At 60.0% G+C, this 25,573-nt stretch overlaps 2 protein-coding genes across 2 annotated transcripts in view; one reads left to right on the forward strand and one right to left on the reverse strand.

Moving 5' to 3' along the window:
* The window catches only part of LOC108287511 (coronin-7), a 63,672-nt gene that overhangs the window by 9,306 nt on the left and 28,793 nt on the right, over positions 1-25,573 (reverse strand). The window contains exons 6-12 of the mRNA XM_017505954.2: positions 24,055-24,141; positions 23,500-23,582; positions 1,730-1,784; positions 1,252-1,309; positions 1,023-1,168; positions 845-937; positions 523-660 (exon numbers count right to left, since the gene is read on the reverse strand). Coding sequence (XP_017361443.1) covers positions 523-660; positions 845-937; positions 1,023-1,168; positions 1,252-1,309; positions 1,730-1,784; positions 23,500-23,582; positions 24,055-24,141 — 660 coding nt within the window. The remainder of the gene's footprint in view (positions 1-522; positions 661-844; positions 938-1,022; positions 1,169-1,251; positions 1,310-1,729; positions 1,785-23,499; positions 23,583-24,054; positions 24,142-25,573) is intronic.
* VASN (vasorin) lies at positions 8,053-19,224 on the forward strand. The gene is made up of 3 exons (XM_037730472.1): positions 8,053-8,308; positions 8,339-8,463; positions 16,562-19,224. Exon 3 carries the CDS (start codon positions 16,571-16,573, stop codon positions 18,590-18,592), a length of 2,022 nt encoding a protein of 673 aa, XP_037586400.1. The 5' UTR covers positions 8,053-8,308; positions 8,339-8,463; positions 16,562-16,570; the 3' UTR covers positions 18,593-19,224.

Consider the following 25,573-nt stretch of genomic DNA (forward strand, 5'->3'; position numbering starts at 1 on the left):
ATGCCTATAATCCCAGCACTTTGGGAGGTGGCTGAGGTAGGTGCATCACCTGAGGTCAGGAGTTCAAGACCAGCCTGACCAACATGGTGAAACCCTGTCTCTTCTACAAATACAAATATGAGCCGGGCATGGTCGTGGGTGCCTGTAATCTCAGCTGCTCAGGAGGTTGAAGTAGGAGAATGACTTGAACCTGGGAGGCAGAGGTTGCAATGAGCCAAGATTACACCACTGCATTCTGGCCTAGGCAATAAGGGTAAAACTCCTCTCAAAGAAAACCTGCAAAAATTCGCCGGGTATGTGGTGCATGCCTATAATCCTAACTACTCAGGAGGCTGAGACAGAAGAATCACTTGAGCCCAGGAAGAGGAGGTTGCAGTAAGCTGAGATCACACAACTGCCACTCCAGCCTGAGCAACAGAACAAGACTCTTGTCTCAAAAAAAAAAGGCTGTTGGACTGGTAAACACGCAGGGCAGCCATTGTGGTGTCGCCAAGGTAGGATGGGGGAGGCCCTGGTACTTACGCTTGGGTCTGCATCGCCCACAGGTGTCTTTGTCACTGCAGGCTGGGCTACGTTAGGAAGAGGCTCCATAGGGGGCACCAGACGGGAAGTGAAGCTGGGGTGGGGCCGGCAGGCAGGGTTGAGGCTGACCTTCTGCACCTGCAGGAGGGCCAGCAGTGGGCGATGGGGACATGGGCTGCCTGGTCAGGAGGGACCCCATGGAAGGGTCGAATGGGTGGGGATAGGGGAGCACCCAGCAGGCCAGGCTGAGTTGGTACACAGCCAGACAGGGGGCTCCCAGGGGCTGGACGAGGCCAGGAAAGGTGATAGGCCCTGGTCCTACCTGCTGGTTGTCCCCAGCCCACCAGCTGTGGGGGTCAGAGGCAGGCACACAGCTGGCGGTGTCCGGGAACAGGTCCTCATGGAACTCCACAGCCTGGCCACAGACAAGCAGGCAGCCAGTGAAGCCCAGGGCCCCTGACTCCCCAGTCCCCTCAGCCCCTCACCCAGGTCCCCCTCACCTTACGGGGCACATGGTAGCTGATGGGCACGATGGCTGTGTCGCTCAGCTGCAAGACACGGAGTACCTCGCAGCTCATGACGGCCAGCATCCGCCGGGGCACAAGGGTGGCCCCCCGAAGCACACTCTCCAGGACGCACTGGGTCACTGTTAAGGATACCACAGGGGGACGGGCAGGACAGATGGAGGAGTGGAGGGTAGGGGAGACGGGGCAAGGAAGCAAGGCTTACCTGGGCTCAGCGCCGGCTGCTGCGGGACCACCTCGTAACAGTACAGCTGCCTCTCGCCCTGAAATGAGTCTGAACTGAGCCCTGTTTGCTGACTGCACCCCTAGGGAGGGCCCAGGGCTGGCACCAGCTCCCCCAAGAACCTGAGCCACAGAACCACGGTGGCTGGCGATGGGGCCACCTCACATGCTCGGTGCTGAGCTGAGCCCTGGGCCAACTCTACGTCACTTGCTCAGCCTCACTGCGCATGGGGTGAGCACTGGGGGTATACGTCAGAATTTACGGAGTGCTGACTGTGTGCTCAGCCCACTCTATTCTCGGTCTTGTTCTCAGGAAGGCCAGTGTTCTAGGAGAGCTATAGTCACCTTGGCTGCACGAGGAGGCACAGAAGCCCTGTTCTAGTTCCTCCTCTCCCTCAGGGAAGGTCAGGGGCTGGACTCCAGGGTGTGGATGCCAGTGGGAGCCCCAGCTTCTCACTCACCTTTCCTGCCAGGACCAGGAGCCCAGAGTCAGGGTCCAGCAGGGGCAAGAGACACCTGAAGGAGAGAGGTCAGGATGGTGGGTCAGGGCAGTGGGAGGGCAGCCAGCCTCGTGACCCCAGGTGGGAGCCCCAGAGAGGTGCCACAGTGACCGGGAGCCACTTGGCCATCCAGCCACATTCAGTCTGGTCCCCAGGAACCCCCTCCTCTTCCTCAGCTTCCCACATGCCCAGCAAACGCCCACACCCCAGTTGCTCCTCTCAGGCCTCCACCTGCACACCTGCGTCACTCCAGGATTCAGCTGCGCCTGGGCACAGGGGAGCTCGGGCCCAATCTCAGCCCCAGATCTTCCTCCAAGAAGACCCCAGGTGCATTCTGTCCCCTTCGCACTTCTGACAGCCTAGACATCAGGCCAGCATTGCCAGGGAAGGTGGAGGGGGGATGCCAGATGCAAGGAGCCCCCATCCCATTCAGCGCTGCCTGTGGATAGGCAGTGTCCAGGAGCAGTGCGGCCAGCCCTGCCGCTCCAGATCTGCACAAAGGTTTGGGGCCCTCTACTCCATTACCCCACGCTCCCTGGGACTTGGGCTCAGAGCCCCCTCCACGCTGACTTCAAGTTCCTGTGCCCAAATCAGAGCCAGGTGCCTGGGAGAAGGAGCCCCTTCGGCTGCTGGGCCTCCCTGCCCTCCACAGGCTATAGCCCCACTGAGCCTGCTGGCAGGATGCTCCCAGGCCCTCGCTGGTCTCAAAGGGGGTAGCATGATGGGATGGCAGTTGGGAACAGAGTCAGCAGACTGAGAGCCCCTGCCACCCTATGCCCAGCTCAGCCTTGGCCAACTGCCTGTCACTGCCCAGGGCTTTATGCCTCCCTCCAAGGGCCTTTCGGAGACCCCTGCACAGCCCCTGCGCCCTGTGAGAGCTGCCTTCCCACTCCACGGCCTTTTGAAGGGAGTGGGGGCCTGGGAGAACTCTGACAGATACTTTCCTGTGTTTCTCAATCCTGATCTTTGCTGCTGCTTTTTTTTTTAGAGACAGGGTCTCCCTTTGTCACCGAGGCTGGCGTGCAGTGGCACACTCATTGCTCTCTACAGCCTCAACCTCCTGGGCTCAAGAGATCCTCCCACTCAGACTCCAGAGTGGCTGGGACTACAGGTGCGCACCACCATGCCTGGCCATTTTTACTTTTTTTATTATTAATTAATTAATTTATTTTTGAGACAGAGTCTCACTTGGTCACCCACGCTAGAGTGCAATGGTACGGTCTCGGCTCACTGCAATCTCCATCTCCCGGGTTTAAGCGAGTCTCCTGCCTCGGCCTCCAAAGTAGCTGGGAATACAGGCACTGGCCACCAACAATTTTTTTGTATTTTTAGTAGAGACGGGGTTTCATCATGTTGGCCAGGCTGGCCTCGAACTCCTGACTTTGTGATCTGCCCATCTCGGCCTCCCAAAGTGCTGGGATTAGAGGTGTCAGCCACCGTGCCTGGGCTTTTACTTTCATTTTTGTAGGAACAGGGTCTTACTATGTTTCCAAGGCTGGTCTCAAATTCCTGGCCTAAAGTGATCTTCCCACCTTAGCCTCCCAAAGTGCTGGGATTACAGGCGTGAGCCACTGCACTGGGTCTTGGTTTCTTGTTTCCAGGATCTGCAGACAGGGATCCCCCCAACCCAGACACTGACACCCTCAAATAGAACCTCATCCCCACTGTGTTGCCAGGGTCAGAAGTCTCCCAGCTGTGGCAGCCGCCTCTATCCCTCACCCCAGTGACAAAGGGCCCAGGCCCCCTCCACTGTTGACCCTCCCACCAGCTGGCCACTAAGCAGTCCTGCCCACCTCTCCTCCCCACTCTGCCAGGAGCCACAGATGGCTGGGAAGCTGGGTGGGGTCCTGGGTGTCTCCATGACTTCCTGGAGTGCCTTGGGCTGGTCACCTGTGAGTAACACAGGGCCCTAATTACTGCGGGCCCAGCAGGGTGAGACGGGCTCAGCCATACCCTTTGCAACCTGGCCTGACCACTGCCTGTGGTGGCAGAGGCGGAGGGTCGGGGACCAAGGTGTGCATGACCTCAGGTGCCCTCCACATGGACACCGGCTCCAGTGGGGCTGGAAACAAGTCCCCTTGAGCAGCTTTAACAGGGCTTTCACTCACTCATTCATCAATTCACAGTCATTCATTCCTTTGATGAGGTGGTCTGTGCCTGGTCCTCGGCTCGACCTGCATGCAGGTATATCCAGAAGTGAGTGCAACAGACCCTGCCTCTGTCCTCAAGGTGCTCACAGCCTAGCACAAGAGGCAGACAGACACAATCCCATAGACAAACATGTGAAGGGAAGGTTCACCGAGGACATGCAATGACGGGGCAGGGCGACTGGGCCTCAGCTGTGGGGGAGGGGGTGTTCCCTCCGATCCCAAGGTCATGCAAAAATCAAATACCTCACAGGGAGAGAGTTTCGGAGAGAGCACAGCCTGTGCAAAGGTCCTGTGGCAGGTGGGTTCATGGCCTATTTGAGGAACAAGATAGATGATGTGTCTGGCAGCCTGGACAGTGTGGGTGAGGGCTGAGGCTCAGGATGGGCAGGTGGGGGCTAGATGGGAGGGCTGGTGCATGTCAGGAGGGGAGTTCTGTCTCTAGTAGATGAGCAAACAAAAAGGTGGCAGTGTGTTTCCAGCAAAAGAGGCTAGGCCAGGCACAGTGGCTCATGTCTGTGATCCCAGCACTTTGGGAGGCCAAGGTGGGAGGATCATTGAGCCCAGCAGGTCAACACTGACCAGAAGTCTCCCAGCTGTGGCAGCCGCCACACTGACCAGACTGGGGAACACTGTGAGACCCTGGCTCTTCAAAAAATTAAAAATTAAAAAAGCCAGGCATGCTGACTCATACCTGTAATCTCAGCACTTTGGGAGCTGAGGTGGATAAATCACTTGAGGTGAGGAGTTTGAGATCAGTCAGGCCGACATGCTGAAACCCTGTCCTACTAAAAATACAAAAATTGGCCACGTGTGGTGGTGCGCACCTGTAGTCCCAGCTACTTGGGAGGCTGAGGCAGGAGAAGTGCTTGAACCCAGGAGGTGGAGGTTACAGTGACCTGAGATTGTGCCACTACATTTCAGCCTGGGCAACAGAGTAAGACTCCATCTCAAAAAAAAAAAAAAAAACAAAAACAAAAAACAATAAAGAAAAAAGATCGCATCACCCTGCTCCAGCCTGGGCAACAGAGCAAGACCTTGTCTCAAAAAATAAAAATAGAAAGAGGATAGGACCAGACTGGTGTTGAGCAGGGATCACACTGTCTGCTGGGAACACAGGTTGGGAGGAGTGGAAACAGGTCTCAGGACAGAAGCTGAGGGCAAGTGGCGAGGGCGGGGCTCCCATGGCCCCTCAGCTGCCCTTATGAGAGGTGGGAAACAGGCCTGGGTACTCCTCATGGCATCAGAGGCTCACCTATGTGCTCAGCCAACCGCCTGAGGAAGCCTGGCACTCGGCCTCCCTCACCCCCATCCCATCGACCCAGCCAGCCAGCCAGCCAGCCAGCCAGCCAGCCACTGACTCAGAGGCAGCAGCTGAGGGGCAGGAAGTCCGGGAGGGCAGGGCTGGCTCCTCCGACAGGTCAGGCCAGTCTTTCTCACCTCAAGTCTTTCTCACCTGGACAACTCTGCCAGGCAGGAACATCCTGCCTCCTGTGGCACGGGCCAAGAAATGGGGTCACGGCACCCAGCCCTAAAGGTTGGCCAAGCACTGGCATGGGCCTGACCCCCAGGCCTTATAAAGAGAGCCAAGTTGGGGGCTGGGCACCATGGCTCATGCCTGTAATCCCAGCACTTTGGGAGGCCGAGGTGGGCAAATCATGAGGTCAGGAGTTCGATACCAGCCTGGCCAACATGGTGAAACCATGTCTCTGCTATAAATACAAAAAATTAGCTGGGCATAGTGGCAGACACCTGTAATCCCAGCTACTTGGGAAACTGAGACAGGAGAATCACTTGAACCGGGGAGGCAGACGTTTCGGTGAGCTGAGATCGCACCACTGCACTCCAACCCGAGCAACAGAGAAAACAAAAAAAAAAAAAAAAGAGAGAACCAAGCTGGGTCTGGGTCCGGAACATGGTATGTGAGCCCCAGCCAGGCAGAGGGCAAGAAGTCGTAAGAGGTGCTGCCAGCACCTCTCCTGCTGGAATCTAGGCCTGCCACTGGGAAGGGCTCTGACCCTGACCCAGGTCCAGGGGTCTGTCCCAGGCATAAAGTTATAGAAGGTCTAGAGCCCACATCTGCCCCCACCCCTCAGCCAGGTCCCAGGAGCTAGAAGACAACCTCAGTACCAACGGGGAGGTAGGAGCAGCTTCAGCCTCCAGATAAGCCCATCAGCTCTCTGATTAGCACACAGGGGAAGCACCAAGGGTGTGTTGCTGCAAAAAGCAGCTGCAAGCCTCCTCCTTTGTCTTCCCCTCCAGCCCATCTCTCCCCGTCAGGCCCCTTCCCACCAACCCAGACATTCTGCCATTGCCCCAGTCCAAAGCAGTCTGGGTCCCTTGGATCTGTCCCTGCCACCCAGCCTGGGGAGTTAGGATCCTTGGACCCCCATCCCCACACTCCGTAGCTCCCCCGCTGTATGCAGGCTGCTGGTAACTAGGTTCTAAAGGTGAGTGGCACCTTGAAACCATATGAGGCAATATTGGATAAACTAAGAGGGGTCTCCTAGAAGCTTCTCTTGAGCCTCTGGGTGGATGGGGACCTGTGTAAGCCCAGAGCACAGGATTGGAGCAGGGGGTAGACACCACGCAGATGGGGTCCCTCTATCTGCAAGAACTGGCCACAGAGGCGAGAAGCTTCGAGGCCAGCAGAAAGTCCCATTCTTTGGGGAAAGTCAGGCTGGAGGCTCTTGGAGCCCTCTTTGTCCCTCACCCTGGGCAACCGTGGATGCTTCTGAGGGCTTCTGAGGACACAGAGCCAAGGGAAGAGGCAGGGAAAGTCTCACAAGAGGCCGCAGAGCACTGATTGGAAGCTGAGATGGTTCTGAGTCCAGGCAGGAAGCTCAAGTGAGTGGACAGCTTGGTGGGAGGCAGCAGGGAATGGTGGGGACTGGGGTGATCCATGAGTCGACACCTTGGCAGAGGCAGCAGCTGCCACTCAGCCCCAGCTGAGAGTTCCTGTTCAACGCAAGCTGGGAAGCCCCATTTTAATATGTTGGCAGGGTCTTCAAAGTTGTAAAAACTCCCATAAAGGCTGTACTAAATGTATCCAAGGGCCAGCCCTGACCCAGGAGCAGAGGTCTGCAAGCCATGCCCTAATCCATGTAGACTGAGAAACGTGTGGGGTATGGAGCCCTGCCAGCCCTGGAAAGGGGCCCTGTGGGGAGAGAGTCCTGTGGCGGGGAGGTCTAGAAGGTGACTGTCCCAGCCAGACCCTGCTTAGTCTTTGACAGCTAGACAGAGGCCATCCTGCCTTCTGGAGATAACTGAGTTCTCCAGAGACTACAAAACCCTCTAGCTGGTGTGGCCCAGCTTCCTGGGCATAAGCCTTCAGGCCCCCCAAAGACTAGAGCTAGCCCGGCCAAGGGCCTTGGCTACAGGCCGGGCTGGAGAGGGTGTGGGTGTACAAGGGCTCTCCGGAAGTCAGGAGCTGAGCTGGGCCCCTAAAGGCTCTGAGGCATGACTGACCACAAATGCGGAGGGGGAGGAGGGTAGAGTGTTTTCCTGGAATCCTCCAAGGCAGGGGATTTTTCTGGACTAGTCCAGCCCCTGGCACCCGCCCCCTCCTGCCCAATTGAGGACCACTGTCAACTGCAGCTTAGGCCCCACCCACCGACAGTGACTGCCTCTATGCCTCCACATCTCAGGCTTGAAGCTGCCAGTAACTGTGGGGCTGTGGGCAGACCACCACTGCCCTCCCTGACTCAGCTCCTTCATCTCATATAGTGGGAAGAGAGTCCAGGGGTGCTCACAGCTCTGAAGGCTGTAATGGCTAAGAGGACCCTGAACTTGGATTTGGCATTGGAGTCTGTACTTAGGAGGCTCTTGAAAGGGCTTTCTGTGGGCTGCCAGGAGTTTTTTCAAATTGGGATTAGCTACCAACAATAACACATTGAGAGATTTCACCTAAAAATCTGGATTTCCAGTTTCTCTTCAAAAATCCAAAGCTCTAGCAGGCCTGGGATGGTCACGAGGACTTAGCCCTTATCAGCCCCACTCCCGCCACCCCATTTATCTAGGGCCACCCAGGCCCTGGAGTGAACTTCTAGTATTTGTCACCTGCCTGGTGCCTCATAGGCATCTGGACTGTGACTCTTAAGACTCCTCAAGTCTCTTGCTTTTTACACAAAAAGCAGGAACCTGCCCAGTGTCATCCAGCAAACCCACACCTGGCAAGGTTTGTCCACCAAGATCGGAAGGCCGCAGGGTGAGGACCAGGCCACCTCGGCCCAGGAGCCCCTCGGTGGGGAAGGGGCGTGTCTCCGGGCGGCCCCGCCCCGGCCAATTGGGAGAGGCCCCGCCCCCTGCCGCGGCGGGCCCGCCCCCCCGGGGCTCTTAAGTCGCGACCTGCCTCCCGCGAGCAGACTCCGGCGCCCGAGCCTGGGGCGGGTGAACACGAACACGGACACGGACACGGACACGGACACGGACACGGACGTGGCTGCCTCAGAACCCAGGAATTCCCCCTTGGGCCGGCCGGCCGGCCGGGAAGGACTGAGGCCGCGGCCTGCTGTGCCCGGCTCCCTGCGCCGCTGCCGCCGCATCCCGGTGAGTTTCTGAGGGGCTGGGGGGCTGCGGGCGGGGACAGGGGCCCCACGGCCAGGCTGTGCACACGCGCGGTTGACGCGCGTGGACCACCGCCGCGCGCACACACGCACTCTTGGGCGGGAGCACGGCACGGTCGCCGCACGGTCACCTGGGCCGCCCGGCGGGCAGGCCCTGTGCATTCCCTCCCTCGCAGTCCTGGGGTGCCGACAGCCCCGCAGCCGGCCAGGGTGCGCGCCTGAGTGTGAGTTGAGCCCTCGAGGCTGCAAGCAGACAAAATAAACACCCCCTCCCCTTGCTTCTTCCTCCCACAGCTGGGCCCTCCAGCATGACCAGTTTTATGAATCAAACCCATTTGAGGGGGAGAGCCCAGCCGTAGGCTTGGGTTACTTTTCCCTCCTGGGGTCCGGCAGTCGGTGCTCCTGTGCAGAAGGGCTGCCTAGGGGTCCTCTGGACCCTTGTCATTCAAATCACAGCTGGGGGCCACAGATATGCAGCCCTAGGGAGGGCTGGGGAGTGGCTGGTGGGTGTCTGATGCTTATCCCTCCAGGTTGGGGATAGACCTGGACTGGCCAGGGCTCTTAGTGCTCTGGGTATCAGGGTGCCAGGTCTCTGCCTCTGCCAGGGAAGGGGCTTTGCTTAGGTTGCAAACCCAGTGGCCTGGAGCCAGCCTAGTCCTTTGTGTCCATGGGCTGGCATTGCTGGGGCCTGAGGACTGTCGCGGTCCCCTGTGGTCACTGGCAGGCCAAGCCGATTGGTGCCAACCATTCTGCCTTTCCCCCATTCGTTAACAATTACCACACCAGGGTCACTGACCGCCTCTCCTGCTGTGGCCCAGGGGTGGAGTGTGCATGGTGAAAGCAAGAGGTCCTGAAGATCTAGGTGTCCCCCCACCTGCCTTTTGCACCAAGGGCAAATGAGGCTCTGGGGGGAGGCACCAGGACCTAGAGCCCCCTTCCCCAGGGTGAGAGCCTCCAGCGCTGGGGACTGGATAAAATCTCCAAGGTCTCTTCACACTAGACTGTACTCTGGGTGTTGAGGGCATAGAGGGGTGGCTGGGCTGGGGCTTTCCAAGCAGGGTCCATTAGAGCCAGCCCTGGTGGGCATCAACATCCAGGATGAGCCCAGCTATTGACAAAACCCAACAGAGATGGGGCAAGCAGGTGGGGGATGGGGAGCAGTCCCCTGAGTTTACTCTCTTCTCCCAGGGGAGCTGGCCTGGAGCTTCTGTAAACAGAGTGTCAGAGGCAGGAAGAGGCTCTGGTGATGAGCAGCCCAGCTGGATCCCCTCCAGGCCATTATCTAGCCTCCCCCTGGGCCTGGGGAGGGAGGATGTGCACACCCGTGCCAGCCTGGGGACCGGGCACTGACTGTCCCCACCTCCTGGTCTACTGCACATTGGAATAGCTGCCCTGATACCTGTGGGTCCGGAGGGTCAGATGGGGCTGGGGCCGGGGGCTGCGGTCTCAGGGCATTTGTTCAGATGGCACCTCTCTCCACATTCTGGGAATGGGAGAAGAGGGTTCAGCATAAGGAGCTTCTCAGACACTGCCCAGACCTGTGCTTTCCCCAGGAATGCCCCTCTGGCCCCAGGGGACAGGGAGATGGCCAGGGAGATGCCCCGGGCAGGAGATGGGTCCGCTGCTTCCACCTCCTATTACTGTCACCCCCATGGATAGCCCTGGGGAAGCTGGGACAATTCCCAAGTAAATAGAATTAAGTTGGCTTATAAGTGCATGGGCTTATAAGTGGGTCCTGGCACTATACTTGGCAGCCTCTGGGAACAAGAAAGCAGGGCCCTGCTGAGCCCAGGAGGGAGCTCTCACCTCAGCAGGCCAGCCAGCCAGTCGTTCTGGCAGAGCAGAGGTGTGCAGAGGGGAGGCTGCCCACAGAGCCATCCCTCACCAGCCCTGAGCTCACGGGAGTGCAGCAAGGCCACCTAACTCTGTTAGTGACCTCTTCTGGACACCCCCATCAGCTGCCCTTAGAGACCCCTCCCTGGCTGGGGAGCCCAAGGCTCTGTGCTGCCAAGAAAACCAGCTCCCCTCACTGCTGTGGAATTTGCTTGAGTTCTTGGAGAAGGGGGAGGGTGCACGCGTGTGTGTGTGTGTGTGTGTGTGTGTGTGTGTATGTATGTCAGCAGGAGCACAGCCCAGTGGGTGTGTGTCTGTCGTGGGCGTGTCTGCATGCGCGTGACTGGAGCAGGGCTGTGTGTTTGGGGGCAGGCGGGGGTGTTTGGGGATCCTGCTTGCACCAGGGGGGGCAGGGCCTCAGCCTCCTTCCTTTTATCGGTTTCCACATTCCAGATTCCAGAGTCAGCCGGATTGCTTTCCCTCCTCACTGGGCTGCTGGCCTCCCCCGCTTTTCCTCATTCCAGCCTCCCTGGGTGTGAGGAGGCCGGAGGAGGCTCCCTCGAACCACCTCGGTTTTAGAGGGGGTTGGGGCAAGCGACGGGCCAATTCTTCTCCAAGGTTAGAGACGGCCCCCACCGGACTCCTCATAGGGAATGTAATAAGGCTCTGACATTCCTCAGGGGCTGCCTGAGAGATTTAATTAAGGAGGGAGGAGGGAGCAGGCCTGCACCAGGAAGGGGCTGGGGCAGCCGCTGGGGCCCCTGCTGGCCCTGGGCCCCAAGCCCTGCTGGGCATAGAGAACAGTACGGGGGCAGGGTTGTGGCTCAGTGGCCAGGTCCTGTTCTGCCTCCCTGAATCCATCCCGCCTGCCCATTGATCAGCTCACAGACCCCAGGGGGTCTGCCATGGGGTGGCCAAGAATCCTGGGTGACTGTAGGGATTTGGCATGGGAAGCTTCAGGAGAGCAAGACCCCTTCTAGGGCCACTTCCTTCTCAGAATCCCTTGGCCCAGGGTGCTTAGGGCTGGCAGCCTTCCTTTGGTGACTAAGGTGTTCTTCTGGCAAGTTTGGGGTTAATTGCAGGTTAGGGCCTTACTAGATGGGTGCTTGGCCCTGGGTGGGGACAGGGCAGTGAGGGTGCCCCGTGTGAGGGCCCAGCCCTGGTGGCATCACATCTGCCGTGTGCCGACAAGGGCATCTGGGCTGGCCCATTTCTAGTTGGGCTGCAGCCACCACACAGCTCCTGGGGCCACAGGTGTCCTCCCCGACAGGTTGCACCTCTTGTGACTGAGATGGCACGTCCCACCACCCCAGGGGCTCACCTGAGCTGGGGCCTGGCCTTAGTCACTGGTCTCTCTGCCCTGGGCTAACAGGTCTGGCAGCTGCCAAGTCACCTACCGTGCCACTGAAGGCACCCACCTGGGGCTGGGCCAGCCTCCTGGGTGGAGGAAAATGGAAGGCCCCATGCCTGCTCCTCTCCCAGCCTGCCAGCTGGTCCACGCCTGCTCTGGGATCCAGAGCCCCCTCCCTGCACAGGAAGATGAGCTGACATCCTGACTATCCCCTTTGCAACCCTCTGCCTTGGTGTTCTGAACCCTGGTGTGCGGAGGACTCACTCAAGGAGCTTCTCCAAAATACAGCTCTGCCTGGGCCTCACCCCTAGAAATTCTTGTTTAATTGGCCTGGGGGTGGGGCCCCAGCATGGGTATTTTTCTGAAAGCTTCCTGGGTGATTCTGACGTGTAGCTTGGGGGGCAAGGCCCCAGCTGGCATCACAGGTGGGAGATGGAAGCCCAGAGAGGGGAGAGTGCTTGGGTGAGGTCACGAAATATATGAATGCCTGATTGAGCTCCTGTCTGTGGCATTATCTGGGGAATGAAGAGCGCTGGCTTGGGGTAGTAGATGGAGTAAGAAAGAGACTGACACCAATGGGGTCCCTGGCTTAATCACTAGCCAGGGGTCGGGAACTGCCCCTAGAGGGAGGGCCCACCTAGTACAGCCCCTGAGGAACCTGAGGCCCAGCCCACTCTGCCCCTTCTGTAAGAGCCCAAGACAGAGACCCCTGACCTCTCTGCCCTGCCCCTGGGACTGCTGTGTCCCAAGTAAGGGGAGACGGGGCAGACCCAGCCAGGCCCTGAGCCTCCTCGGACACGTCAGCGAAACTGGAGCCAGCCGTCCTGGCCGCCGGCACAGTCCCGCCTGCCTGGAGGGGTTGGCAGACTCCTGGGGCTGGGCTGCTGCCCGGGCTGGCTGGCCGCACAGAGCCTCAGCAGGCCAGCACAGGGATCAGGGGCCTAGAGCCGCAGGGTCAGACCCACAGCGCCTGTCCTGCACCCACTCTGAAGCATCTGGCACAGGACGGGGACATGCTCTCCTCAGACAATCTGTCTGTTCAAGCCTGTACCCTACTCAGTAGGCACACTGCCTGACCCAGGATCGGTGAGAGGTGGTTGCCAGGGGTGATGTGGTCACCAGATGCCTGGGTCCCACCCCAGCCACGCCACCCCCTTGCCCATCCTGCCTGACCCTGGGCATATGTGTGTTGCACCCCCGGGGTGGGTGGGCGTCCCCCTGAGAGTTGAGATGACAAGTGCCTCATCCTCCTTACTCATAGGGCTCCTCCCTGAAATCCTGTGCTGAAGGGGGCCTCCAAAGGACAGCTCACCCCCCAAGTACCCCTTTCCAGAACTGGAGATACCCACCATCCCCGCTCCGCAGCCCCCAGGGTGGAGGGCAGCCTCTGTGTGGGGGCCTTGACTCGGCCTCCGATTTGTATAAAGCTGGCTCAAAGCCCCCTCCTTCAGTAGCACTCAAGCCCAGTGCAGCGGGCGTGGAGGGGGCAGGCAGGGTTCTGCATTTCTAAGTACCACCCTCTGCAGCGAATGTTTACCACCACTTAGGAGCACTGGACAAGGCTGAGGACTTTCGTGGAGGAAGGAGACCCCAGACCCTCGATGTTGTCTTCCCATACCCAACACCCCTAAATCCCAGGGCTGCCTCCACAACACCCCCTGCACCCTTGGCAGAGGAAAACGTCTCACCTCCCTGCCTTGGCTAGTGGATCAAATATCAAAGCCCAGGTCCTGGGATCACTGGGTGGGAGGGTGGATAGGCGGTGGCAACCGCAGCATGACTTGTAGACAGCCCCCAGCCCCAGGCACAGACCAAGCACACACCCAGACCCCAGGAGGGCTGGACGGCTCCCAGATCTTGTTAAAAGAACTTCCCCATTTGAAAACAAACAGAACAACAGAAAACTACAACTCCAGAGGGTGAGGGGGCAGGGCTGCTTGCAGCAACTCCAGACGTGAGAAACTGAGGCCCACAGTTGAGAAAGGAACTCTGGCCTCTGTCCCCTACCACTCTGCCACTGTCCCCTCCATGGTCAGCCTTCCCCTGCTGGGTTCCTCCCGGGGCTGGCTGATGGGTTCTCAGTGCCAAGAGCCCCTGGCGGCGCCCTCAGAGCTGCCAGCCTGTAGCTTACACACTCTGGGGTTTTCCAGAGCTCCACTGCTGCCTTCTCCCTCCTCCCTTTGCTGTAGGGGTAGAATTGGGGCTCAGGCAAAAGAGTTGACCCCACATTTTATAGGACTGGCAAGCAGGTTGGCTGCTGCCTGCTGGGTGGTGAGCCCAGGACCCCAGTCCGCAGTCCTGACCCAGCCCCCTGTCCTGCTGACAGGGGCACACATTCCACAGCTCAATACCAGTGGGCAGGAAAGCCAGCCTGTGGCTGGATGGACCCACAGGGTCCCCTCCCCCTTCATGACCTTGCTGATTAAAGACCCAACAGATTACGGAGCCCAGAGCTATGGCTGATTCCCTTCCCCAGTGCAGGGTGAAGAGCACGTGCCCCCAAGAGCCAGCCTGCACACTGGGCCTTGAGCAACTGAGGCTGCCACACGCATCCCCCACTGCAGCCCTGAAGTGTCCCAGATACTCAGATGAAAAAACAGGCGCGAGGGCAAAGAAGCTGTCTGCGGCCTCGCAGCTTGGACACCTCTGAGCCTAGGGCTGCCTGCCTGGAGTGAGAGCTCTTTACTGTGACCTTCTATGAGGCCCAAGGGGAGCTGAGGCCATGGTGGTGGCCAGGCTAGCCACGTGTAGGGTCCCCTCCCACCCTGGAGCCTGGCTGCTCCCTTCCTGACCCTGGCCTGGCCCCACTGGGAAGGCTGATTCAGGCAGAGGTGGCCTCACCCCCCCACATAGACATGGGGTGGGTGGGGGTCACTCAGCCCACATCTGGAGGCCAGGCTGCACCGCCGTCCTCTGAGTCAGTGAGGGTGGAGCGGGTCCCATGGGGGAGGAGAAGGCTGGGGGGTGTGGCCCGAGGGCCTTAAGTCATCAGACACGAGTCCCCCTGGGGTGGTGCTGGCTGTGCCAGGGACGCGTGCTTGGGGTTCAGTATGCTCACTTCTTCCAGTGTTCAGTGCCAGGCCCTCCTGGGCTAGTCCCTCAGTAGGGCTGAGTTAAGCAGGCTTGGAGATACCTATGGCAAAGGCAGGCCAGGTCTTGCCTCAGGGAGGTAAGGGGGCATGCGACAGCGAGGGGGGGTACCGCTAGGTCAGGTACGCTTACCCTGCTGGCCTCTGAAGGGCACGTGTTATCGCTAACTGGCTAGGGTCTCAGGGTCAGTGGCTCCTGGGGAGATGACCCTGGCAGGGGGATACTACAGGTAGGCAGGGCCCATGTGGGCCCAACCCGGGGGACAAGGCCTCCTTTCTCCACCTCGAGCTTGCCGCACACCCCAGCGGCCACCTTATCAGTCACTTGCCTCATCTGTCCTGGGACTACCTGCTCCTCCATCTTCTCACATTCCAGGAGCCCGAGTACCTTGAGGAGAGGAAGCCCCATGGACGGTCCCCCCAGCTTGGGGCAGTGGGGTGGACTGCAGGCTGGGTGGGGGTCATGTTACCTGGACTACCTGCGTGGCTGGCCTGGGGGAAGGGGAAGCCCAGGCTCCCACACAAAAGGCCCTTGTGTGAGCTGCAGGCGCCACTGGGCAGGACGCTTCCCAGGGACAGGCTGGCACTCTGTATGAGGTTCAGGGACTTCTAGGGGTGCCAAAGGGGGGAGGGCTGCTCCTGGGGATGGCCCCAGCGGTGCCCCCAGGAGTCTGGGTGATGGGGCCAGCCACAGACCTGCCTGACTTGGGCAGTGCAGCTAAGATCTGGAGCGTGGAGTGGCTGGTGGGAGTCCCCGCCCCCAGGGCATCTGGAGGGCATGCACCCGTCACAGGCGGCTGCTGCAGACCTGGGCTCTGGCTCGCACTGCAATGACAGCTAGTCCATGCATCTCCATGAGCCCTGCTTTCTTCTGTCTGTGCTGACTGCCTGCCGGGGGGCTGCCTGAGGTGACGGTAAACACTTAGCGGGAAGGACTTGCACCGTCACTGCCAAGGGGATGCTGCTGCTCATCTTTCTTGGTGCCTAGCTCAGGGCAGATCCCGAGAAACAGTAGATGAATGACTGGGGAGCTTTCCTAGGCCTGGCACTGCCCCTGGGGCTGCCATGCAGCCAGTGTCCCCCCCGAGCCCTGTGGCCCCCCAATTACAGCTCTGTCACCAGCCTCAGCTCCCCACCTCCCTCCCTCACAGGGGACACCTGCCAATGCCTGTGGCCTCTGTCCCTCCTCCAGGAACCTCCCACCGGCCACTTCCTGGCAGCCCGCAGCCCCCAACCTAAGCAGATCTGACTGCCCAAGTGGAAAAACACGGATCCCATAGTTTCCATGTGAAGTCTTCCCGCTGCAGTCCCTCCTCCAAGGAGGGAAGGACATGGAGCATGGCAGCAGGGGCCGGCGGCCGGGGCAGGCAGCTTCTCTGCTTACACACCCACCCAGCTGCCTGTCTGCCCCCTTCCTTCCAGACCCTGTAGGGAGGAGCTGCCACTCCAAGTCCCACGATTCTCTCCTTCCCTGTCCACCTCTGAGGCAGGGGATTCTGGGACCTAACCTAGGCAGAGGCGGGAGCACCTAGGGTTCACGAGGAAGCAGTGCATGGTCACTCCACATTCAGTGGATGTCAGGCCAAATGCTGACCTCTGTATTCATTGGATATAACAAGGTCACACAGTAAGGGAGTGTCTGAGCTGAGACAGGACCCGGGTCAGGGGCACTGGTGACCTGACTCATAACTGTTAGATTCTCTTGCATTTGGGGGAAGGAGCAGTGAATTCCCTCTGGTTCTTCCTGGCATGGCTGCCCTCTAGGCCCCTGACTCACAGTCTCCTGTCTGCCTCCTCTCTGCTCCCAGGGACAGAAGATGTGCTCCAGGGTCCCTCTGCTGCGGCCACTGCTCCTACTCCTGGCCCTGGGGCCTGGGGTGCAGGGCTGCCCATCTGGCTGCCAATGCAGCCAGCCACTAACGGTCTTCTGCACTGCCCGCCAAGGGACCATGGTGCCCCAAGATGTGCCACCTGACACAGTGGGCCTGTACATCTTTGAGAATGGCATCACCACACTTGACACAGGCAGCTTTGCTGGCCTGCTGGGCCTGCAGCTCCTGGACCTATCACAGAACCAGATCGCCAGCCTGCCCAGCGGGGTCTTCCAGCCACTCACTAACCTCAGCAACCTGGACCTGACAGCCAACAAGCTGCATGAAATCACCAACGAGACCTTCCGTGGCCTGCGGCGCCTCGAGCGTCTCTACCTGGGCAAGAACCGCATCCGCCACATCCAGCCTGGCGCCTTCGACACGCTCGACCGCCTCTTGGAGCTCAAGCTGCAGGACAATGAGCTGCGGGCACTGCCCCCACTGCGCCTGCCCCGCCTGCTGCTGCTGGACCTCAGCCACAACAGCCTCCTGGCCCTGGAGCCCAGCATCCTGGACATGGCCAACGTGGAGGCGCTGCGGCTGGCTGGCTTGGGGCTGCAGCAGCTGGACGAGGGGCTCTTCAGCCGCTTGCGGAATCTCCATGACCTGGATGTGTCCGACAACCAGCTGGAGCGCGTGCCACCTGTGATCCGAGGCCTGCGAGGACTGACGCGCCTGCGGCTAGCTGGCAACACCCGCATCGCCCAGCTGCGCCCTGAGGATGTGGCCGCCCTTGCCGCTCTGCAGGAGCTGGACCTGAGCAACCTGAGTCTGCAGGCCCTGCCTAGTGACCTCTCCGGCCTCTTCCCCCGCCTGCGGCTACTGGCAGCTGCCCGCAACCCCTTCAACTGCGTGTGTCCCCTGAGCTGGTTTGGCCCCTGGGTGCGTGAGAGCCACGTCACACTGGCCAGCCCTGAGGAAACGCGCTGTCACTTCCCGCCCAAGAACGCTGGCCGGCTGCTCCTGGAGCTTGACTACGCTGACTTCGGCTGCCCAGCCACAACCACCACGGCCACAATGCCCACCACGAGGCCCATGGTACGGGATCCCACACCCTTGTCTTCTAGCTTGGCTCCTACGTGGCTTAGTGCCACAGAGCCGGCCACTGAGGCCCCCAGTGCACCCTCCAGTGCCCCACCAACTGTAGGACCTGTCCCCCAGCCCCAGGACTGCCCACCGTCCACCTGCCTCAATGGGGGCACATGCCATCTAGGGGCACGGCACCACCTGGCGTGCCTGTGCCCCGAGGGCTTCACAGGCCTGTACTGTGAGAGCCAGACGGGGGAGGGAACGTGGCCCAGTCCTACACCAGCCACGTCGAAGCCACCACAGCCCCTGTCCCTGGGCATCGAGCCGGTAAGCCCCACCTCCTTGCGTGTGGGGCTGCAGCGCTACCTGCAGGGCAGCTCCGTGCAGCTCCGAAGCCTCCGCCTCACCTATCGCAACCTGTCGGGCCCTGACAAGCGGCTTGTGACACTGCGGCTGCCCGCCTCACTCACTGAGTACACAGTCACCCAGCTGCGGCCCAACGCCACCTACTCCATCTGTGTCATGCCTTTGGGGGCTGGGCGGGTGCCAGAGGGCGAGGAGGCCTGTGGGGAGGCCCGCACACCCCCAGCCGTCCACTCCAACCACGCCCCAGTCACCCAGGCCCGAGAGGGCAATCTGCCGCTCCTCATTGCACCTGCCCTGGCCGCGGTGCTCCTGGCCGCACTGGCTGCGGTAGGGGCAGCCTACTGTGTGCGTCGGGGTCGGGCCGTGGCAGCAGCAGCTCAGGACAAAGGGCAACTGGGGCTGGGGGCTGGGCCCCTGGAACTGGAGGGGGTGAAGGCCCCCTTGGAGCCAGGCCCAAAGGCAAGAGAGGGTGGTGGAGAAGCCCTGCCCGGCGGGCCTGAGTGTGAGATGCCACTCATGGGCTTCCCAGGGCCCGGCCTCCAGTCACCCCTCCACGCAAAGCCCTATATCTAAGCCAGGGAGAGACAGGGCAGCCAGGGCTGGGCTCTCAGCCACTGAGACGGCCAGCCCCATTCTGCTGCCACACCACAAAGTTCTCAGTCCCAATTGCCGGGACATGTGCAGGCTGGGCTGTGTGACCACAGCTGGGCCCTGCCCTCTCTGTACCTCGGTCTCATCATCTGTGAGATGCTGCGGCCCAGTGATGAGCCCTAACATCCCCAGAGCCGAGTGCCTATGAGAATGGCGTCTGCCCCACCCTCTGCAACGTGCAATCCCTGGGCATGGCGGGCCCTGCCGTGTGCTGGTAACATAGGCCTGGACCCTGCTGGGCTCTCCTACCCCAAGCAGACCTTGGGGGCCAGTGAAGGAAGCCCCCAGAAAGCGCAGAGGGACAGCAGGTGGGTGATAGGGCTGTGCAACTCTAGCCTCGGCCCCAGGAAGCGAAGGAACAAAAGAAACTGGAAAGGAAGATGCTTTAGGAACATGTTTTGCTTTTTTAAAAAAATATATATATATTTATAAGAGATCCTTTCCCATTTATTCTGGGAAGATGTTTTTCAAACTCAGAGACAAGGACTTTGGTTTTTGTAAAACAAACAATGATATGAAGGCTTTTTGTAAGAAAAAATAAAAGATGAAATGTGTTTCTTAGGTTCAGTCCCAGGGTAGAAGGGATGGGTGGAGGGATATGGAGAAGGGACAGGCCTCGCTGTGGGAGCCGGGGCCCTCGGTCAGCAACCCCTGGGCTTGCTGTGGGAGCTAGGCTGCCTCTGGCCTCGGACAAGGACTGGTCAGTGAACCTTACCTTCCCCAGGCCCCATCTTCTGCCAGCGGGAGCTCTGGCCCATGTGAGGCTGGGAGACTCTCGTGGCAGACATGGGGCCAGGCGAGGCCCTCCTGGGTTGGTCTGAGGGGTATTTCACTGCCTGCCTTCCTCTGGGGACAGTGCCCTGGGCACTCTCATTCCAGGCCTCATGGGGATGGTCGTGAGACTAGATGGCCTCCAGGACCTTCCCTACAAGGTCCCAGGAGAGCCAGATGATTTGCATGGCCCTAACTCTCACCTGCCACCCCACTGCCCAGCATGGGTGCAGCAGGAAATCCTGCTCCTTGCCTCCTGCCCCCATCTGTAGTGAGGGCCTTGGTGGGAGGGGAAGTGTGTCTCATCAAAGGCAGGGACCCCATGGACAGGTTGGGACCAGGACCAAATGGCCCAGGCTGGCTTGCAGATGGCGCCACGATTGGTGGCCTTGGGATGCCCCCTCAGCCCCTGCACTAGGGATGTGCCCAGGCTTTCCGAAAACCCCAGAAATGGGAGTATTTTCCAGGAAGGCTGCATGCTGAGGTGGGGGCAGGGATGCTGAGTGCGGCTGTGACCTGGACTAGGTGCAGGGAGCTTGGGGACAGTGATGGACACACAACACCTTTTCCTGTTACCCCCAGTGGGAAGGAGAGAAGGGGGCCCACTGGGCTACAGGGATGTCCTGAACATGCTGGAGTGAGCCTCCTGCAGGCCCCATGCCACTGTCCTACAGGTCATGGCCCCGGCACCAGCCCCCAGGCTCACCCCTGGCGGGACAGAGTCAGCCCAGCCAGACCCAGAGAGCAGGCCCCGCAGCGAGGGTGTTGATTTCAGCACCGAGTCAGGCCCAGCCACGCCAGGCTCTGGATTCAATTAGCGGCTGCTGAGGGCTCTGGCAAGAGGAGGGAGGGGGTGGGCCGTGGGTCAAGGCAGGCAGTGGGTGGTGGCAGTGGGCCGGGGTGGGGCCCCTTCTTCCTGAGGCAGCAGGGGCAGTCCAGGTGGATTTCCTGTAGGCCTGGGTCCCATTACAGGAGTGGCTGTGGCCAGGCCTGCCTCCCTCCGCCTGTGCCTGCCTCATCAAAGGGGCCTTTGTGGGCCTGAGGCCGCTGCTGAACACGGTGGCTGCTGAAGAAATGTTTTCACTGCAAAGCAAACCTGGCCAAGTGGGATGGTGATGGAGGGTAGGGGTGGGGGGTGGCAAGACCCAAAGAAAGGAAGCCTTCCAAGGAACGGTGTCTGGAGTGTGCCATTAAATTAGGGCTTTGGAGAAGGGGAGAACACAGCCAGAGGGCGACCAACCTGAGATGCAGCCTCAACCTGGGATGAGCCCCCTGACTCTAGGCCAGGGACCAGGGGCAGACCCGAGGTTGTGCAAGCCCCCATTACCGGGTGCTGACCGCAGCAGGCCCTGGGCCATGCGGGCAACACATGCTCTTGTTTTATGCCTAGTAACCTCGTCTATCGAAAAGGAGTGGCCACAGGGAGGGAAGACAGCATGCTCACGGTAAGTGGAGACAGGACCCCAATACCTGTTCCCTAGCCACTAACAGGGCCGCCCACCACTCGGGAGGGCTTAGGGCCACTGTGAGCTGCAGACCCTACTTCTATGGGGGTAAGTAGAGTGATACAGTTCACCCAGCCCCTTCACAGGCATTCACACACTCAGCCCCACTCAGTGCCACCCGGAAGCATGGCACCCGAGACAGGTGTACCTCTGTGTCCCCAAGACCAAAGCATGAGCTGTTCCTTTGATGCAGGTTGCTGGTCCTCTCGTTATCCCCCAACCTCCACCCTGTGCCAAGCACGGGGCCAGGCACACAAAGTGCTGGGCAGCTCTCCATGGACCAGGTGCCTGAGCAGAGACAGGACCTTGGTGTGCCAGGCTGGCCTGGCTCCCAGTATTCCTGCTCCTTCCACTGTGGCTTCCCCTCAGGTATTCCATGAATGCCAAGGGGAGGGCATAGATGGGACCACAGAGGAGGTCCCTGGATGAGGATGAGGAGGGGTTGGGTGTGTATATAACCCCAGTCCTCCTCTAGCTCTCATAAGGGCACACACTGTTCTGCCCAAGCCAAGATGGAAAATCTGTAAAACAGAACTCGAGGGTGGCGGAGTGGATGCAGTTGCCCAACAGTTGTGCCCACAGTTGACACCCCAGAGTCTCCATGCTCAGCTCAGACTCATTCAGGAGCGCCAGCACCCCAGGAAGTCAGTGGGGGGGCTCTGGCTTCTAGGACATCTGGGGGTGCAGGGGACCCGCCACCTCTCAGAGAACAGCCAAGGAGCTGGCACACATCCTTAGCATCCACCAGCTTTGTGGGGGCTGGCAGAACAGGGGTCAGAGCTGGGGGGGGGGCAGAGGGAGGAGGACTCTGGCCTAGCCACCCATCTGGGAGTGATTTAAGAAATTCCAGTCCTCACTGGTCCTTCAAGGCTATTCTTAACTGTGGTAATTACAGGATTAGCCTTGGCCAGTGGCACCGTGGGGTCTGGGCATCGTTAACTCCTCCAGAGGCCACACTGGGGCCAGGCAGAAGATGCTTACAGGGGAGTGGGGGGACCCTGTATCTGGGGACAGAGCCTGGAAGGCAGGAAGTGGTGGGTGGAAGTGACTGGTACTCAGTCCCTTCACGCCAATGCCTCTGCTTGGGGCCCTCCAGGGAAGGAGGGCTGACCTAGAAAGGTCTAGAAGACAAGATGCCAGGCAGCTCTGGGCCTGGGGTGGGGGGCATGGGACCAGATATTAGATGTGGAGTCTGAAGGCCAGGGAGCTCTGACTCCCCCAAGGCAGAGCAGGTTCCACCAACTCCTCCCTGAATCCCTTGTGCCCAGAGCAGGCAGGAGGCTGAGGGCGGCCCTGACTCCACTGCTCACCCTCCATGTGGCTTCAGGGAAGGTGCTGAATCTTGCTCAGCCTTGCTTTCCTCATCTATAAAATGGGCCTTGCCAGCTTCTCAGGCCCTCCCTGGGTGTAAGAGGATGGGAGAGGGTGTCACTGTCACCCTGACTGCCACCCCTCTTCTGGGAGGCTCTCGGCCTGGGGAAGCCCCTGGCAGGAACTCTCACTGGCACTCAGGTGGGAGCTCTTTTGGGGACTCCCAGGAAGATCCCACAGCCTTTCTTACCCCCAGAGCCTGGACAGGTCACTGTTGCCTGTGACTCAGTTTCCTCAGTTATGCAATGGAAGAAGGAACAAGCTTGCCAAGGACCAGCCCTTTCCTGGCTCTGATGTCCTCGGATCCCCCTGCCTTTGAAGGTTCCAGCAAGGCCCTCATGAGTCACGGCTAAAGCTTCAGAAGGGGGATGGAGTCCCTGCCTCTCCACCAGGGCCCTGCCTAAGTCTCTGAACCACCCCCGGCCTCAGTTTCCCCAGCTGTGTTATGGGTGGTCTGACATAAATCCTCGCCCTGGGCCTCATGGTGTCTGGCTCCTTAGCTGCAGTAGGCCAAGGCCATCTCTGCACAGAGCTGACCCTACCTGGCCAGGACCCCACCAGTCACTGCCAAAAGCTCTCTCCACACAGTTCTGGGGGCAGATGGAAGGATGACGTGCACTTGGAGCCCCCGAGGCTGCCTGGGCACCAGCTCCACCTGGGGACAGACCTCAGAACAGAACAGGACAGCCATGTGGCTGGTGTAGAATAGGCCGCATAAACTTCAGTGGGCCGTATAAGCTGAGGCCTACCTCCACCTCCAACCGGCCAGGCTGCCCCATGTTGCCCACGTCCACCTGCCTATCATAGTCTGGATCCTCTTTGGGCCTCAGCCCTGCCAGAACATCCACACAAAAATCAAGCGCATTCTCGTACTTCCAGATCACACCCTTTCCCTGAATGCCAAGCATACCTGTGTCAAGCCCCAGCTGTGACACCTTTGGTGACCAAGAACCCACTCTGCTGCCAGGGACCAGAGGGCACCTGAGCACCTGCTTCTGGTGACATCTGGAATCTCTGGGTGTAGGGGGCCAGGTGTCTGTTGCAAGGCCTTGCAGCCCAGCTCAGGGACCCCAGAATACCCTGGAGATCAGCCTGCCTCACGGATAGGCTGGATCAGGTGCCCTCACCAGCAGCACCCTGGGTCCTCAGCCTCCCAGCCCACCTGTGCGCCTCAGCTCCTACCCGGGCGAGGTGTCCAAGGTGAGGGAAGCCAGGGCGCTGGAGAAGAGCCGCGTGTCCCACAGCTTCACTTCGTGCTCACGCATCTGCGGGGGGGCAAGAGAGGGGCTCAGAGGGGCCTGTCCCTCAGCCCCACCCGGGGGCTCCCAGGAAACCTAGTGCCTGAGGGTGCAGCCTGGAATGGGGCACCTGCCCCAGAGCAGGAGTTGGAGTGGGGTGGGAGTCACCCCAGGGAAAGAGGGTTTGGGTTTTCATGTTCTGCCCCTTTAAGAACCCTTAGGTGACAAAGGATCAGGGGCGGTTCCCTCCGTGGACTCAGTCCCTGTGGGGCCACCATGGCTCCTGGGGTCAGACTGAGCTATTGCAAATGGAATCTGCCAGTTTTCAGCAGCCGTCAGTCCCCTGAGGCTCTGAGACGCAGCCGCACAGCCAGGCCGTATATGGACAGGCCTGGAACTGACCCTCTGTCCCCTGCCTCCCAATGGCTTCATCCCCGCCCAAAGGGCTGGACACGTCCCCACCTGGCTGTGCCCTGCTCCTCCAGGAGGAACCCCCTACCTGGTTGAATCCAGTGGACACAAGGTGCTCCTGGGTACCCATCCATGCCAGCCGGCTGTCCCTGCCGTTCTCGTGGGCCTCTGTGCTCTGCAAGAGGCAAGGGGTGGACCTGAGCCAGCAGGGCTGCTACTGGTGGGCGGGGCCCCCTAGAGTGGGCCTGAGCTGGGGAACTTCTGCTGCCCACCTGCCTGAATGCCTCACAGAGGGTGGGAAGGTCCAGGTCCTTCTCCATGTCCCCACTGGGACCTAGGGTAGTCTCCTAAGCACCCCAGGGATCTGCCCTGCCTCCACCCCAGCTGAGAGCAGCTCTGCACCCAGAGGGTGACCTGGCCACCGGACAAGGGCTCAGGGTCCCTCCTCCTGAGGAGAGGGCTGCCTCGCTCCCCAGCTCCAGACCCCTTCCCCACTGTGCCGGGGCTAAAGGCACTGGCACTTTCTCGTGACCATGAGCTGTGTGACCCTGGGGACGCCACACTCTCTCAAAGCCTCATTTTTCTTGCTTGTGTAAGGGGCTCACAGTGCTATGCCACCCACTTCCCAGGGCTGTGGCCATGTGGAAGGGCAGGGCCTGTGGCAAAGCACCGTGTAAATCGGAGGATTTCAAGGATCACTGAAGCCGCCCCAGGCAGGAGGCAGGGCCTGGAACCCACCTCTGGGCAATGTCCAGAAAGTGCCGAACAGTGCCTTTCCTGCCCTCCCGAGGAGCTGGAGCTGTCAGGAAAAAGGTTCCTGGCCCCCCACCACACCCCCAGCCCCCAGGAGAGGGAAGCTCACATGGTAGGTGGGACCCTGTCCTCCTGGGCCCTGGCAGGGGGAGCCAAAGGGGCCAGAGGAAATGCAAACAGCTCCTCCCAGTCACCCAGGCCCCTGGAGCCTGAGACGAAGGACCCTGTTACCAAAAATAGCTCACCCCAAACCATGGCCAGCTTCCTCCAAGCTTCCCACGATCTCCTTGGGAATGAATGAGGGAGGGAAGCAGCCTGTGAGGAGCTGGCCCAGGGCCCCCTCCCCAGCCCGTGGTGGCTGACCCCAGCGTGGGAGACCATCAGAAACGGCTCCAGGTCCCGTCCTTTGAGGGGCTTTTCTCACTGTTCCCTTCCCACCAGGCCTCGGCCGGCACAGGAAGTTGGGACTGTAGCCTGAGAATCAAGGCCCCACCACCCTCTCTCCACGTAAGAGGGGATATCGGGTCAGGACAAGGGTTGGGCCATTGGCCAGCCCTGCCCCCAGCACCCCGGAGAGGGTCACAGTGTCATTCAGGCTCCTGCCCTCTTGCTGGTGTTTGGTGTGCAAATATCCCTGTGTGTACAGCCCACCAGGTGGCTCCCAGCTTGTCCATAAATCATTCATTCATTCAAGAAACACACAGTTGCGGGGCGCGGTGGCTCAAGCCTGTAATCCCAGCACTTTGGGAGGCCGAGGCAGGTAGATCACGAGGTCAAGAGATCGAGACCATCCTGGTCAACATGGTGAAACCCCGTCTCTACTAAAAATACAAAAAATTAGCTGGGCATGGTGG

The sequence above is a fragment of the Cebus imitator genome, unplaced genomic scaffold, assembly GCF_001604975.1.
Source record: "Cebus imitator isolate Cc_AM_T3 unplaced genomic scaffold, Cebus_imitator-1.0 Scaffold346, whole genome shotgun sequence".
Taxonomy (NCBI): Eukaryota; Metazoa; Chordata; class Mammalia; order Primates; family Cebidae; genus Cebus; species Cebus imitator.